At 40.7% G+C, this 15,860-nt stretch overlaps 1 protein-coding gene across 1 annotated transcript in view; it reads right to left on the bottom strand.

The window, feature by feature from the left end:
• Positions 1-15,542, bottom strand: part of LOC145412962 (uncharacterized) — a 121,278-nt gene extending 105,736 nt beyond the window's left edge. The window contains exons 1-2 of the mRNA XM_080282785.1: positions 15,435-15,542; positions 5,049-5,198 (exon numbers count right to left, since the gene is read on the bottom strand). Coding sequence (XP_080138911.1) covers positions 5,049-5,198; positions 15,435-15,535 — 251 coding nt within the window. The 5' untranslated portion in view covers positions 15,536-15,542. The remainder of the gene's footprint in view (positions 1-5,048; positions 5,199-15,434) is intronic.
• Between the last annotated feature and the right edge of the window lie 318 nt (positions 15,543-15,860).

The raw sequence follows: 15,860 nt of genomic DNA, 5'->3' as shown, positions 1-15,860 counted from the left end.
GGTTATTCATCGAGGTGGCCAGGGACTTGCTGTAAGTAGCCAAAATGTTTCATGTTGTACTATTTTCCATACTATATTTACCAGAATGTTTCATATTGTATTTTTTCCCATACTATACTTACCAGAAAGTGTCATACTGTACTTCTTTCCATACTAAACTTACCTCATGCATGTGCAGTAGGAATGTGTTTTTCAGAGTTCGGTTAGGTTCGGTTAGGTTAGGTTCGGTTAGAGTCCATAAGTACCAGAATGTTTATTAATGTATGAACATACTTCTAAACCCACATTTTATGTGTCTATTGCATTTATTTCAGTCATTTATGTGCCTTATTGGTGTGATTTGGGTGTTAAATAGGTGCTATGCATGTCCGGAGGGAGTTGTATAGGTGTTTCTCTGTGTTAGGGTCCGTAAGTACAAGTCCATAAGCTGGGGCCCAATATCCGAACCTACCGATGGCTCTATTGATCCGGATATTGGAGTGATTACTGTATATATATATATATATATACAAATGCAATAAATTCACCATGCAGGAAGCATAGTCTCAATATGAAGAAAAACACCTACCTGATCAGGAATATCTTTAATAAATTGCTGACGTTTCGACAACTCGTTTGTCATTTTCAAACCTACGGAAAACACAACAAAATCAAAGTAAACATGATGTCTATGATAAAAATACAAAAAAGAAAGAAAAAAAAAACAAAATAAAACACCATGTCTGTGATAAAAATACAAATGAAAAATTATAATAAGTTGAGGAAATAAATCATTCAAAGCTAACATTGGTGGAATGCTACAAAGTACAAGGAAAAATGTTAAAAACATGTAATAAGACAATAAATAATTCAAACCTTAAAAACAGAGAAGGGGCGAGGAGCAGTCGTGTGTGCCCAGTGTGGGCTGCAGGTGGTGAGTGAGGAGTGATTCAACCAGGAGGTGCGTTACCTCGTCACGGCAAGCATGAACAACGGAAAAATCAGATTCGCTTATGGGGTGGCCTAAGGCTTCACAGCAATTTTGGGTGGCAGAGAAAGGTGGCTTAGCCACAGGTAGACCGGTTTTATATGACTGTCCCTGATGTTCTGCAGTTATTACTCGTAACTGCTTCTTAGTCTGCCCAAAATAAGACGCATTACAGCGACTACGTTTATAATTATAGACAACAGAGAATTGCGGAGTGTCAGGGATTCGGTCTTTATGTTTGAACCGTTGTCTGATGGTGTTACTGGGTTTGAAAATTGTTCTAAGACATACTTGAGGGTAAAATTCCCTAACTACACTCGATATATTATTACATATGGAAAACCTTTTTGGACCTAAAAATGGCAGGATACAGTACACAGGTGATTTGTTTACTGTGAGTTTAGAAGTAGGTGGGTTACGGATCTTATTTAGTTGTCTTTCCATATGGGTATGTGTGAAAGAAATTGGGAAACCATTAGAGAACGTTTTCGTAAGAAAATTCAATTCCGAATGTAAAGCACAACAGGACGAACAAATATTATAAGCTCTGGTCAGCTTGGTTGATCAGAGCTAATAATATTTGTTCATCTGCTTTACATTCAGAATTGAATATTCTTACGAAAACATTGTTCTCTAATGGTTTCCCAATTTCTTTCACACATACCCATATCAGAAGACAACTAAATAAGATCCGTAACCCACCTACTTCTAAACTCACAGTAAACAAATCACCTGTGTATTGTATCCTGCCATTTTTAGGTCCAAAAAGTTTTTCCATACATAATAATATATCGAGTTTAGTTAGGGAATTTTACCCTCAAGTATGTCTTAGAACAATTTTCAAACCCAGCAACACCATCAGACAATGGTTCAAACATAAAGACCGAATCCCTGACGCTCCACAATCCTCTGTTGTACATTATTATAAACGTAGTCACTGTAATGCATCTTATTTTGGGCAAGTAAGAATTGCAGAACATCAGGGACAGTCACATAGAACCAGTCTACCTGTGGCTAAGCCACCTTTCTCTGCCATCCGAAATTGCTGTGAAGCCTTAGGCCACCCCATAGGCAAATCTGATTTTTTTGTTGTTCACGCTTGTCGTGACGAGGTAACACGCCTCCTGGCTGAATCACTCCTCACTCACCACCTACAGCCCACACTGGGCACACACAACTGCTCCATGCCCCTTCTCTGTTTTTAACCCCTAAAACGCGGGTCGTCGCGTTTGAGACGCTCACCAAAAAGGACATAACGGCGGATCGTCACGTTTGCGATTGAGTTAATTTTGAATAAACGCGGGCAAGGATGTTCCAGCTGGTATTGTCTATCAGTACCACCACCCTTTAGCTACAATTAGCATACTTTACCTTTGTACTACTGACCTCCGTTGTTGCCAAGTATCGCCTTTTTCCCCCCCTCACCCCCACCACGGCCCGGCCAGCCTGGCTGTGATATGTGGCGGCGCTCTGACTGCTCAGAACTGTAAATCTGCGCTCTCCTCTCACAAGCAGTTTATGCTAATAGGAAACGCTTGTTTCCCCAGTTGTCACACTAGCTTTTTTTTGCGCGGTTTGCCCCTGTTTAGCGTCAGTTTACCACAGGCTTTCAAAGTGACATTATGGCGAGTTCTAGCTCTTCCAAGTCAGTGCAAGTGGCCGACAGGAGCGAGAATAAAGTGACGGGCGTAACGCAGAATAAAAAGCGCGCCGCGCTGATCTTTTGGGAAGTAATATGATTGAAAATAATGTAGTATACGTGTTTTTAGCTGTGAAAATGGATATGTTTGTTCAGTGACGGGAAGACCACCGCCATGCTGCATGTCGGCCATACGCTTCGTTGATTTTAGCTTTATTTTCAGTGCTTATTGTACAAATACGGATTCCAAACTACCTGTACGTTGTAGTATAAAGTTTACTGTGACAGAATGAGGCTGTGGTAGAAGGGAAACCGGGTTGCTGGAGGTGTGAAAGTGAAGATTTTGTTACCCAACTCTGCAAGTCTCCACAAGTCCTTGGGTAGTCCACGAAGGCTCAACACCTGTCTCTGGAGAAAGCTGAATGTAAGTACTATCTGCCATACCAAGTATAATGTTCTAGGGTTAATCTCTGATTTTTGGATAATATTTTCCTACACGTCAGACGTGAAAGGATTGAACTTGCTGGTGAATCTCTTGAGTGCGTGGAAGAGTTTTGATATTTGGGAGACATGTTGTGTGCTGGAGGTGGGGCTAGAGCTAGCTCTGTGGCTAGGGTGAGAAGTGGTTGGAAGAAGTTCAGGGAGCTCTTGCCTCTCCTGACATTGAGAGGGCTCTCCCTATGTGCTAAGGGGTCTTTGTATGCAGCATGTGTTAGGAGTGTAATTTTGTATGGTAGTGAGACCTGGGCAGTGAAGGAGGAAGACATTCGCCAGCTCAGACGTACAGAAATGACAATGATTAGGTGGATGTGCAGTGCGTCCCTGCGTCCAAGGCCTGGAGGGGCTGGGTTTACAATGGAAGAGTTGAGAGGTAGGATGGGACTGGAGTGCATTGGTGTTGTGATGAGGAGAGGTAGATTGAGGTGGTTTGGACATGTGGAGAGGATGGGGGATGATAATTGGGTGAGGAAGGTGAGAAGTGTTAATACTGGGGGTGGGGTTATGAGGGGTAGACCGAGAAAGACATGGGACGAGGTCATTAAGTGTGACCTTAGGGTTAAGGGACTGAACAGGGAGGCTGCAATGGATCATGCAGCGTGGAGAGCCGCCATTAGGTGACCAAGGCTGACACATGCAAGCATGTTGGAGCCTTTAACCCTTTAACCGTGGGTGTCATCCCAGAATGACATTGTAAAAACTGGACCAAACCGCGGGTGTCATTCTCGAATGTTTGTGAATATTTTGAATACCGCGCATTTTTTCCGTGCGCCAATTGTTTCAAGGGAGAGTAGCTATTAGGTTCTTTCACTCCAGCTGACCCCCACCTCCCTCCTCCACCCCCCCAGGCCCCCACCTCCCACCCCCTGGGCCCCCCACCCCACCCCTGACCAAACACACATCAGTATTTGTCCAGCTGTGTGAGTGACAACACTGCTGATGTGGCAGTGAAGTTCGGGCAATTACAGTGCCTTTTTTCCTGCCTCAGTGAACACAGAGTGGGTGTTTATCGTATGTGCAGTGTTCATATATGTTTATAGTATTATTAACAGAAAGAGGTTGGCACTTGGTAATGGTGTGTGAGCGAAAAATAGTGATTACAACACTGCTGATGTGGCAGTGAAGTGCGGGCAATTACAGTGCCTTTTACCTGCCTCAGTGAACACAGAGTGGGTGTTTATCGTATGTGCAGTGTTCATATATGTTTATAGTATTATTATCAGAATGAGGTTGGCATTTGGTAATGGTGTGTGAGCGAAGGTAATGGTGTGTGAGCGAAAAATAGTGATTTTAGATCGTTCACTTCTAATGGCACTGCCCATCCAGTGATAGTCAACGAAATCATGAAACCTACATCACTGCAAAGCCGAAGGTTAGTACTTTCTAATGGTACCTTATTTTTCACTCTAGATTTATTCTGTGCAGAGTTATAAAGGTTTAAAGTTTGTTTACATTTTGGCTGGAACCCCCACGGGAGAGGCCAGTCGGGGCAAAACAATGCCCGCGGTTAAAGGGTTAAAAACGAAAACGAGGTACTCAGACCGCGATCGAACCCCGCCACCCAGGGGGGGGGGGGGTCAGCTGTCCATTGGCCGCGCTTTAGGGGTAAAGGTTTGACATGTATAATCTTATTACATGTTTTTTAAATTTTCCTTGTACTTTGTAGCATTCCACCAATGTTAGCTTTGAATGATTTTATTTCCTCATCTTATAGTAGTAATTTTTCGTTTGTATTTTTATCACAGACATGGTGTTTTACTTTGTTTTGTTTTGTTTTTGCTTTTACTTTCATTTTTGTATTTTTATCATAAACGTGGTGTTTACTTTGATTTTACTGTATTTTCTATAGGTGTGAAAATGACAAACGAGTTGTTGAAACGTCAGCAATTTGCTGAAGATGTTCCTGATCACGTTGGTGTTTATATGTATATATCTATATCTTACCTTGTTTCATCTTCCTCCTTCATGAGATAAAGGAGATGGTTAGAATTCTGAAGCTTATCTGATGTGGTGATGATGTTATTGAGGCCTTGAGCAAAAGAAGATGCTTCACCAATGGCATTGATGATTTGGTACAGTTGCTGGTACTCCACCCTGATGACAGTAAGTAAATAAAGCATTAAATACATTATAAAATATATAAAGTGTATTGCAAAACTAAGGCTATGACAATAACAACTAGGATAATGAAAATTAAGTTGAAATCTGGTGAAAACAACATCTATCTATCTATCTATTCCCAGACACCTTAACCCCATATGGGGTGGCCACAAACAAATAGCCTCCATGTTGCCCTGTCTAATGCCACTTCATCTGCCTTGCTCCCAGCTCACACTACACTCCCCTCTCCCATATACCTCTCCATTCCATCCCTCCAACTCATCTTTGGCCTCCCCCTCCCTCTCCCCCCCTCCACCTCGCTCGCATACATTTTTCTTGTTAATATTTCGCTCTCCATCCTCTCCACATGGCTAAACCACCTCAGTGTGTTTCTCCTAACGCTTTCTATCACATCCACATCCACACCACAGCACTCCTACACTTCCTCATTTGTCAATCTGTCTCTCCATGTGACTCCATATGCTCCTTCCAAATAACTAATTTCCACTGTTCTAACTCTTGACTTGTGTCCTTCCAACAAGGTCCAAGCTTCACTTCCATACATTAGAGTTAGTATCATAAAACTGTCATGCATTGACTTTTTTAATTCAGTGCTCACTTCCCTGTTCCTAATCATTCCTCTCAAAGAATCAGCAACCTTTTTTCCCTGTTGTACCCCTTCCAGCATTTCACCCTCCAAACTTCCATTCTTACTTATCACACTACCCAATTACTTAAATGCACTCATATTTTCCATTTCCTCCTCATCCAGCCTCACTGTTCATTCAGTGAGTTCATTTCTTGCACAGACAATAACTTACTCTTCCCTACATTCACCGTTAGATTCCATTTCTTACACACACTCCCAAGCTCATTCACCAAGCATTTCAGTTCCTCTTCATCTTCACTTAACAATACAGTATCATCTGCAAACAACAATACAGGGAGTCTCCAAACACTGCCTTACCTTGTATCTCTTACAACCCCATTCACATAAGAAAAGCTTGGGTAAATCATCTAGAAGAACACAGTATGATAACAGAAAGACAGTTTGGTTTCAGAAAAGGAAAATCATGTGTTACTAATCTGTTGAGAAACTATGACAGAGTAACAAACACAATACAGGAAAGGGAAGGATGGGTGGACAATAACTATTTAGATTTCAAGAAAGCTTTTGACACAGTACCACACCAAAGACTTTTATGGAAACTGTACCATCAAGGAGGAATTCGAGGCAAACTGTTTTGTTGGATGCAAGATTTTCTCATAATAAGAGAAATGAGAATAGTACTAAGAGGAAACTACTCATCATGGAAAGAAGTGACTAGTGGAGTACCACAGGGTTCAGTGCTGGCACCAATCATGTTTTTAGTGTATATAAATGATATAAACAGTAACACTGGAAATGAGAGCTATCTGAATATGTTTGCAGATGATGCAAAAATACAAAGGAGAATTACTAACACAGACTCTTGTAAAGAGCTACAAGAAGAATTAAATAAACTTCATGGAGCAGTACATGGCAAATGGAATTCAATGTGGACAAGTGTCATGTAATCAAGTTTGGTAAAAGTGGAAAAAGACCTGATTGGGATTATAAGTTAGGAAATAAAACCCTATACACATCAGAAATAGAGAAAGACCTAGGTGTGATTATCAATAACAGACTACTCCGGCTGACCACATCAGCGAGAAGGTACGGAACATGTATACACTGCTTGCAAATATGAGAATAGCATTCACATACATAAATGAAGACATGCTAAGAAGGATAATAACATCATTCATTAGGCCAACCCTGGAATATGCATCAGTAGTCTGGAGTCCTCATCTCAAAAAGCACATAGACAAGATTGAAAAAGTTCCAAGGGCCGCTACAAGATGGATACCAAGCTTAAGGGACCTAAGCTACGAAGAAAGACTAAATAAACTGAATCTACCAACACTACAGGAGAGAAGGAAAAGAGGTGACATGATAATGCTATATATCAGGGAAGGAGAAAATAGACATAAATGAATACTTAACATATGGAGAAGCATCAGCAAGAGGACACTGCAAAAAACTGCATAAGAAGAGAGGTGATAAAGATGTAAGGAAATTCAGTTTCCCAAACAGAGCAATTGATCAATGGAATGCACTACCGAATGAAATAGTGTGTGCCAAAACAATTCACAAATTTAAGGATATGTACGATAAATATGGTTTAAGACACGGGACAGTACGAGCTTGACTCATTCCTGTAAAGATACAATTAGGTAAGAACATACAAACTGAACAACCATGGGGACATGACACATCCCAGTTTCAATCCAACATTCGGATGGAGAAATTCATTCAGTTCACTGTCCACATGCACTGCAGCCTTAGCACCCTGATACATACTCTTCATGGCTTTCAGCATCTTCCCATTTACTCCATATTTCCTTAAAACTTTCCACATTTCTTGTCTATCCATCCTGTCATTGCTTTCTCCAAATCCATGAAAGCCACATATAACTTCTTTCCTTTCTCTAGAAACTTTTCTACTAATGACCTAAAACGAAAATATGATCTACACAACCTCTACCCTTCTAAAAACCTCCCTGTTCTTCTCCAACAAATTCCTCTGGTATTTCCCTAACTATGTAAATAAGTATTCTATCATATACTTTTCCGATTACACAACGAAGACAAATGCCCCAATGATTATCACACACTTCTTTTTCTCCATTTACTTTGTACAAGGGAATAATTATACCTGACTTCCAATCCTCCAGAACTCTACCTTCTTCCCTGGCCAATCTGCACATCTTGCATATCCATTCTACTACTATCTCTCCCCCATACTTCAGCATTTCACCACACACTCCATCAATTCCTGGGGCTTTCCCTATTTTGACTTTCTTCATTGCTTCAACTACTTCTATCCTACCAATTCCTTCCACTCTTCTCACCTCCCTCCTCCTCCCAGCCATTTATACTCACAGGTGTACCTACCAATGTTTAATAATATTCAGCTTAATCCTGGATCATCCTTGAACATGCTAGGGGTTTCATTCACTCAGGACTTATCTTGGAAAGATCATATTGCATCTCTTGTAAAATATGCTTCCAAAAGATTAGGTGTGCTAAGCCGACTCCGTTCCTTCTTTACCCCTGCACAATTGTTGACTCTATACATGGGTTTTATCCGCCCCCGTGTGGAGTACATCTTGTATGTGTGGGGAGGTTCCCCACATACAGCTCTTCTCAATAGGGTGGAGTCAAAGGCTTTTCGTCTTATTAACTCTCCTCCTCTTACTGCCTCCCTTCAACCTCTGTCTCTTCGCTGCACTGTTGCATCTTTATCTCTTTTCTATTGCTACTTCAATGGTCACTGCTCCTCTGAACTGTCTGCTTGTATTCTTCCACCTCTACAACGGGCGCATAGCACACGTCTAGCAGCAAACTCTCATCCCTTTTCTGTCTAACTCTCTAATGCAAGAGTTAACCGTTACTCCCAGTCCTTCATTTATGCAACAGGTCAACTCTGGAACTGTCTCCCTCTGTATATATTTCCTGCTTCCTACGATCTCCAGTCTTGCAAACATAGTGTGTCCAGGCATCTCAAAATGATCAGATCTTGCATTTGGCTCTCTCTTGCATTTTGTTTTTCTCTTGGAAGGAACAGTTATTGTGGGCTCATAGCCTTTGGTTCCTTCTTCCCAGCATTAAAAAAAAAAAAAAAAAAAAAAAAAAAAAATGCTCTACATTCAACAATTCCTTAAAGTGTTCTCTCCATCTCCTCACTTTTTCTTTCTTCTCCACTAGCAATATACCATTTTTATCTTTCACTCCCTGACTTATTTTTTTATCACCCTGTCTAACTCTCTTTACCTCTTTCCGGAACATTTTCTTACATTCTCTCCACTTTGCACTCAAATTCCTTCCAAATTCCTCATCCTCTCCCTTCTTACTCTCTCCTACTAATCTTTTCACCTCTCTCTTCCTCTCTGCATATAACCCTCTCGTCTCTCAATATTCTCCTTATTCCTGTTTCTCATCGACTCACTACTATATATGCTTTCTTCTTTTGTGCCACAACCTGTCTCACCTCTTCATTCCACCATGCAATTCCTTGCACTTCTTTTCGTCTTCGCTTCACCCCACACACCACCTCACATACTGCACAAACTTCTTCTACGAATATCTTGCACACACCTTCCATGTCCCCCATTCCTCCAAATCATATTTACCCAATCGCTCCTCCACTTCTGTCTTATACTCTGCCTTTTTTCCATCCTCTTGCAACCCTTCTACCCTCCTTGTATGGACTATTTCCTCCTGTCCTTACCATCTCCTCCTCCTCCATTTCATTTCAACCTTGACTCTTGCCACCACCAAGTGGTGGTCAGAAACTCTACTCTGCCAACCTCTGTATGCTCTTGCATCCATTACACACCTTCTCATTCTATCATCCACACACACATAATCAAATCACTGCCTTCCGTTCATTAAGTGCACCACCCTCCTTTCTTATCACTTGCCATATATCCTTGTGGATCATTCTGAGTCTAAAGAGAATACTGGCTATCACCAACCCCCTCCATGCACGAATGTCCACTAGAGCACTGCTACTCTCATCCACTTTTGTTGGCACACCCCACTCTCCAACTACTCCATATCCACCTTGACATTCCCTATTTTTCCATTCTTATTTCCAATCAAAAACATTCATTGCTTTCAAACGTTTCCATGCATGCTTTCACATTTGCCCAAAACTCTACTTTCATTATATTTGCATGATCTTGCATTGGCCCATACACACACACACAATCACCCATATTTGTAGTCCAACTTTCAATCTTACCCACACAATCCTTAAGCCATCGAATCCATACTCTCTTACATTCTCATTCCATATCTTGCACACAACAATACAAACTCCTTCTTTTGCCCTATCATTCTCACCTACTCTGGTGCATATAGCCCATCCATCCTCCCATTCTCTCAGTCTCACCTCTCCATTTTGTCTGTTATTTCACACACATCCAATTTTGCATCCTTAGGCACCTGGACAATCTCTCAATCTTTCACCTCATCATTCGCAGCCCTTACATTCCATGTCGCAATCCGTACCATGTCCTTTGTCGTCACCTGTTGGTCAGTCCTGGCCTGAGGCTTCTTGTTCATATTATTAGTTAGTTGTTTTCCAGGGAGGGGCACTAACCCTCTGCCAACCCACTTGCTGTCACGCAGGGAACACGTGTTGGTTAATTACAGTACCGTATAAGGTTACCACCCAGCGTTGTAAATGATTTCTTGGTTTACTGGAAATCATTTGGCTTGCCACTCAATGTAGAGCTACCCTAAAATAAAGTACCACTACACTAAGTGGGTGGATGATGGGTGGCCCCATCTACCATGCTGTGCAAATTTTCAAAAATAAACCTGCACATCAATATAGCTTAATATAAAATTAACCCATGGAGTGAGGAGATTTCAAGTTAGGGTTTGTCACCACCTAAGCTGTGACACATTCCATGGGTTAAAATCATGAAAGGATAATACAAGACACAGTGCTCACCAAGGATGAGAAGAATTTCAATGGATGAGGGAAAAAGAGAAACAAGAAGCAGTACTGTATGGTACAGATATCACTCAACAAAGAGCTTCCGTTAAACTATTAATGGAAGCTAAGCAGAATAGGCATGTTGAAACATTCCTATTGGTTTGGGTCTATTGATAACAATTTGTACTGTTATCCCAGAACATGGGAAATTTCCTTGAATTCCATAAAATACTGTGAATTTTTGTCTCCTTTCTAAACACAGGTGAATCTCTCCTTTCTCATGATTATGAGAGAAGTACAAGGGCACAAGCCTCGTTCCTACACCCCCTTATAACACAAAAAAGGAAAAACTGTGTTTTTGGAAATTACCATAAATAACCCACACTTGCTAAATGTCTTAGTGACTGACTGGTATTCATATACAGGTACAGTATTGCATTCATACAGCTACAATACAGTGCTATACAAGTACAGCACTGTACTGTACTTGGCAAAAATCCATTTCATAAAGTGCAGCTATAGCACAAAGTTACCAAAATTTTCATCACATTACAATCCAGTCATTGGTGCTATGAAGGGCTAATCAAGTACAGTACTGCCTCATCAGGAATGTAGTGGCCTGGGGCTAGGTTATTAAGTCCTAACACTAAGGGTGAACTGGCCAGTTGCCTTCCCCTAAGTAGAACTATGTATACAGTAAATCACTACCACCTGTCCAGAGCAGACTCTTACAGACCAAATGTGGTTGATGCACCTTAACATCAGACAAATAATTGTGTTTGAGGGCAATGGGGTTAATGCACAACACTGCACAGCACAAAGGCCTACCACTGATTTCCATGCATGCATTAGAGAACTGTCCCATAAAGGAGAAAGTACCTGAGTGTGACAGGGTTGATTACTGTATCAAAAATCAGAACAGCAGAAATGGTACTGTAAATGAATCATCATACCGGTACAGAATAAGAATGAAAATGCATGAAATCTGTCAAGTAAAAAAGGCTGCTGATAAATGACAGAGTACGGTATATGACTATACAAAAACAATGGACGCAAAGAGCATGAAGAATTGTGTATATAGTATCAGCACTATGGTATACCAGGAAAGTGCTGACTTGTAAGTAGAAGGCATGGAGGGACAAGAACAATTATATTGAATGTAGTAGGTAAGAAAGCATGGTATGGAAAATTAGGAAGCTAAAAAGCTTGATGAACAGGATGGATGGATGTGCCTGTACTATAGTATGTACAGAAATGCACATAAAAGGCCCCAAACATCATTTTTAAAACTTGGCAGATGAGGGTATTGCCATGATCCTACTGGCATTATTAAACCTTTGAGTTTCATATGTCTGTGAGGTGGGGCTGATAATTCTGAAGGCTTGAATGATGAGTGAATGAGAATGAATGCATGAACTGTTTCACTAAGCACTCTATCACCAGTAAAGTGCACTTTGTAAGCGTGTGATGAGCGAGTGAGTGCCATGTTATCACAATTTCCCTCTGATATATTATTTCTTCATGATGGCAGCTGAACAATGAAAAATATACTGGAATGAAAAACATTCTCTCACACACACACACACTCCCTTGGAAAACTCAAAATTCCAAAGGGTTCCTATGCCTTAATGGATGAGTTTTTAGTTGATAAAATTTATTGTATGAATGTATCACATGCTGAAAGAATTTCAACTCTACTTCAAATGAGAGAGTAGTTTTACTTCTGCTTTGCATGACGGTCAATCCACTCACTTCCAAACAACTGAGAGTAAACTTTTCTCACTCGCTTGCTCATAATTAGGTCTCCAGTCTTTCCCTATTCCAGTTCCTGGATTATACTCATGCCATATGTTGGTGGTGAACAGATAAGATGATGATATGACACTGTAGTCAACATATGATAATGCTGCACAGTACTTTTAATCAACATATGATAATGCTGTACAGTACTTTCACTCTAATCTACAGGAGGTATGGAAATACTGTACTGTCTGAGATACAAGTGTTTACAACAGAGCACTAAACTGCTACAAAATCTGTAGTTTCAATTTCAAAATATCACAAAATTTGTTTTACAAAACAATACTGAACACTGTTTAAATCCAGTTTGGAACTACGTTAATAATTCTTACAAAGGCAGAGTGTAGAAATTAATAAATGAATAAAAGTTTAGGCTACAGAAAACTTCCATGTACTCTTGGCATGATTTCAGGAGCCTGTACAACCCACACATACTACATGACAGAGAAGCATTAGGTCATGCTAGGATATGTGGGAGCAGACACAACTGTGACTAGACACAAAATGAGGGTGGCTGTGACACTTATTGATTGTGCACTGACCCCTCCCTAGTCTGACCTGGCAACCTTTTGTGTGTGTGTGTGTGTGTGTGTGTGTGTGTGTGTGTGTGTGTGTGTGTGTGCATTTTTCATTTGTAAGTACTGTACTGGCATATACTGTTGCTACGGTACATTTTGCTGGTAACACTCCAAGTTAATATCTAACTTATACAGGCCCTTATCTATCTTTGCTGTACAAAATACAGTAAACCCTCTATAATTCAGATTAATTGGGGGGAACCCTATGTCAAATTATCCAAAAATCCAAATTATGTGGTGCTCATGCTTACCCCTATCCCCAAATCACACCCACGCTCACTAAAACATGGGTTTTTCACAAAAACATTGAACAGTACAGTATATTATTACTTGATATTCAAACAGTGCACAATACAATAAATAAAATAGTGTTAAACCTTGATAATGAAGTCTTGCAACACAGCAGTACAGTACACTTAACTGTACCAAAAGTACTGTACAGTTCTTAAAAATTACATTTATTACTACACTTATCACTACAGAAACTGTTCACATCCACTTATCACTGGAACCCTTTTCGGACCTGTCACCCTTAATTCGAATTTCTATCCGAATTAAAATTATCTGGTGGTCAAAAAAGATCCGATTTACCCAATTTCCGAATTATTCGGGTTTGAATCAGACAGGGTTTACTGTATGCTCTATACACTGCCTTTTACTGCACTCTACCTACAATCGCTCAACAAACCATAAATAGCTAAGGGATCTTTCATGCAGCATGAGTTAGGAGTGTAATGCTGTATGGTAGTCAGACCTGGACAGTAATGGAAGAGGATATTCGAAGGCTCAAACATACAGAAATGACAACGTGCAGTGCGACCCTGAGTGCAAGCCCGGGGGGGCTAGGTGTACAATGGAAGAGTTGAGAAGTGAGATGGGACTGGAGTGCATTGGTGTTGTGATGAGGAGAGATAAATTAAGGTGGTTTGGGCATGTGGAGAGGATGGGGGATGATAATTGGGTGCAAAAAGTTTTCATTCATTCATTCATTCATTCATTGCCAGACGCCATGTATCCCAATCAGGGTGGCCAAGGGCTTAGATGAGAAGCGAAAATATTGGGAATGAGAATGCATGGGGTAGACCAAAAAAAAACCTGGAACGAGATCATTAAGTGTGACCTCAGGGTTAAGGGACTGAGCAGGGAGGCTGCCAGAGATCGAGCAGCATGGAGAGTCGCCATTAGGTGACAAACGCCGACACATACAAGCATGTTGGAGCCTTCAAAAATGAAACAAAACGATATCACCAAATTTCAAACAACAACGGGTATACATGTACAAAGCTATCAACCTTTTAACCAGTCGAATTTACAGGCAATGCTTGCCATAATAAATGCCTCCCCCCATGGATATTGTTCTACAATTGTTTATAATACCTTCTGACCTAGAACTCAACATCAGTTCTCGGCCAACCCTGTTCCTTCCTCGTCTTCTGTAAAGCTGCGCACTTTTTATAAGTACTTTTATCATATTTTTACTTATCTTCTAAAAGACTGCACACTTTTGAGTACCGTACTAAATTCCTGTCGTATACCTTCTCCATTAAACTCAACAAAATGAAACACTGATGATACTAACAGCCTATTCTTTACACACTTTACTACTACTACTACTACAGTATTAATATATGACTGTGCTTTTATGAGGTATAGACTGGTTGAAAGGTTATAGTTAAACCAAGATATGTGCATGAGATTTCTGAGGGCAGGCTCATATACTGATAAAATGCTGTGATACAGCACTACAGTATACAGTATAGACTGGTTGGCCTCATGCACAAAAAAAAAAAAAAAAAAAAAAAAAAAGTCTGGATTATATTCTGCTGAAAAGCTTTCACACTTCTATGCAAGATAAGCTACATTACTGATTTGAAACTTCACCTGTGCTGTAATTAAGTATAATTAACTTTTAACATTTTACTCACTACTTTTTCAACTCTTTAAGTGAACATTACCACAGTATGAAGAGATTTTTTTTTAGACTAGAACATCTTACCCCCCCTTTTAACATTATCAATGCAACAACAATACCTACAGTATAGTAAATGATATTTCACTGTATTAACATCACAATTAATTCATCAGCAGGATTTCCGCGTGGTGGCTGCCAGCCGACCTTGTCTAAAGTGTCAACGCCCAGCTCACACCCCCGCACCACTCACCCTCGCACTGTATCAAACACAAGCTTAATATTGGCATTCCACACAGAGTTTAACTTTTGGGCTGGTTAATGTGTCATTCTCATCACACATGGCATCCTGCAAAGCTCAGATCCTGGTCCGTGTCAAAGTGAAAGGGAGGCGCTGTTAATATCCGCTCACCTGTTCCTGGTCGTGGACTTCCATTCAGGAATTATTAAGTTATTGTCCACGCACGTTATTTCAAACGGCAAGAGGTGCAGTACGTCAAACCGAAACTCCATTTTGCTCTGCTCTAGTGCTGTAAGAGTGGCAGAGGAGAGCAGAGGTGAGAATGAGGCGTGGATGCGGAGGAGCGCGGTTGTCTGACTCACGCCAGCAGACGACACCGCAGACCTATCGATCTCACCCCACAGGCCCACACACACTTATTCGTCACACCTAAGTTTCGGCAAAATTCCACACTTAGAGGCTCACAGCACCTAAACGCATAAGAGATCAACATACCATAGACTTTGATGGTGCATATGAACAACAACGAAACTGGGCACATCAACATTCCTATTTCTCCGAAAAAGTTTACTTCGTCGCAACAGTATGTTCTCAATG

The sequence above is a fragment of the Coenobita brevimanus genome, chromosome 94 (assembly GCF_032717465.1).
Source record: "Coenobita brevimanus isolate Jiangsu-jjx chromosome 94, ASM3271746v2, whole genome shotgun sequence".
In the NCBI taxonomy this organism is placed as follows: domain Eukaryota; kingdom Metazoa; phylum Arthropoda; class Malacostraca; order Decapoda; family Coenobitidae; genus Coenobita; species Coenobita brevimanus.
The sequence above is the reverse complement of the archived record's forward strand: the minus strand, read 5'-3'. Positions and strand labels throughout refer to the sequence as shown.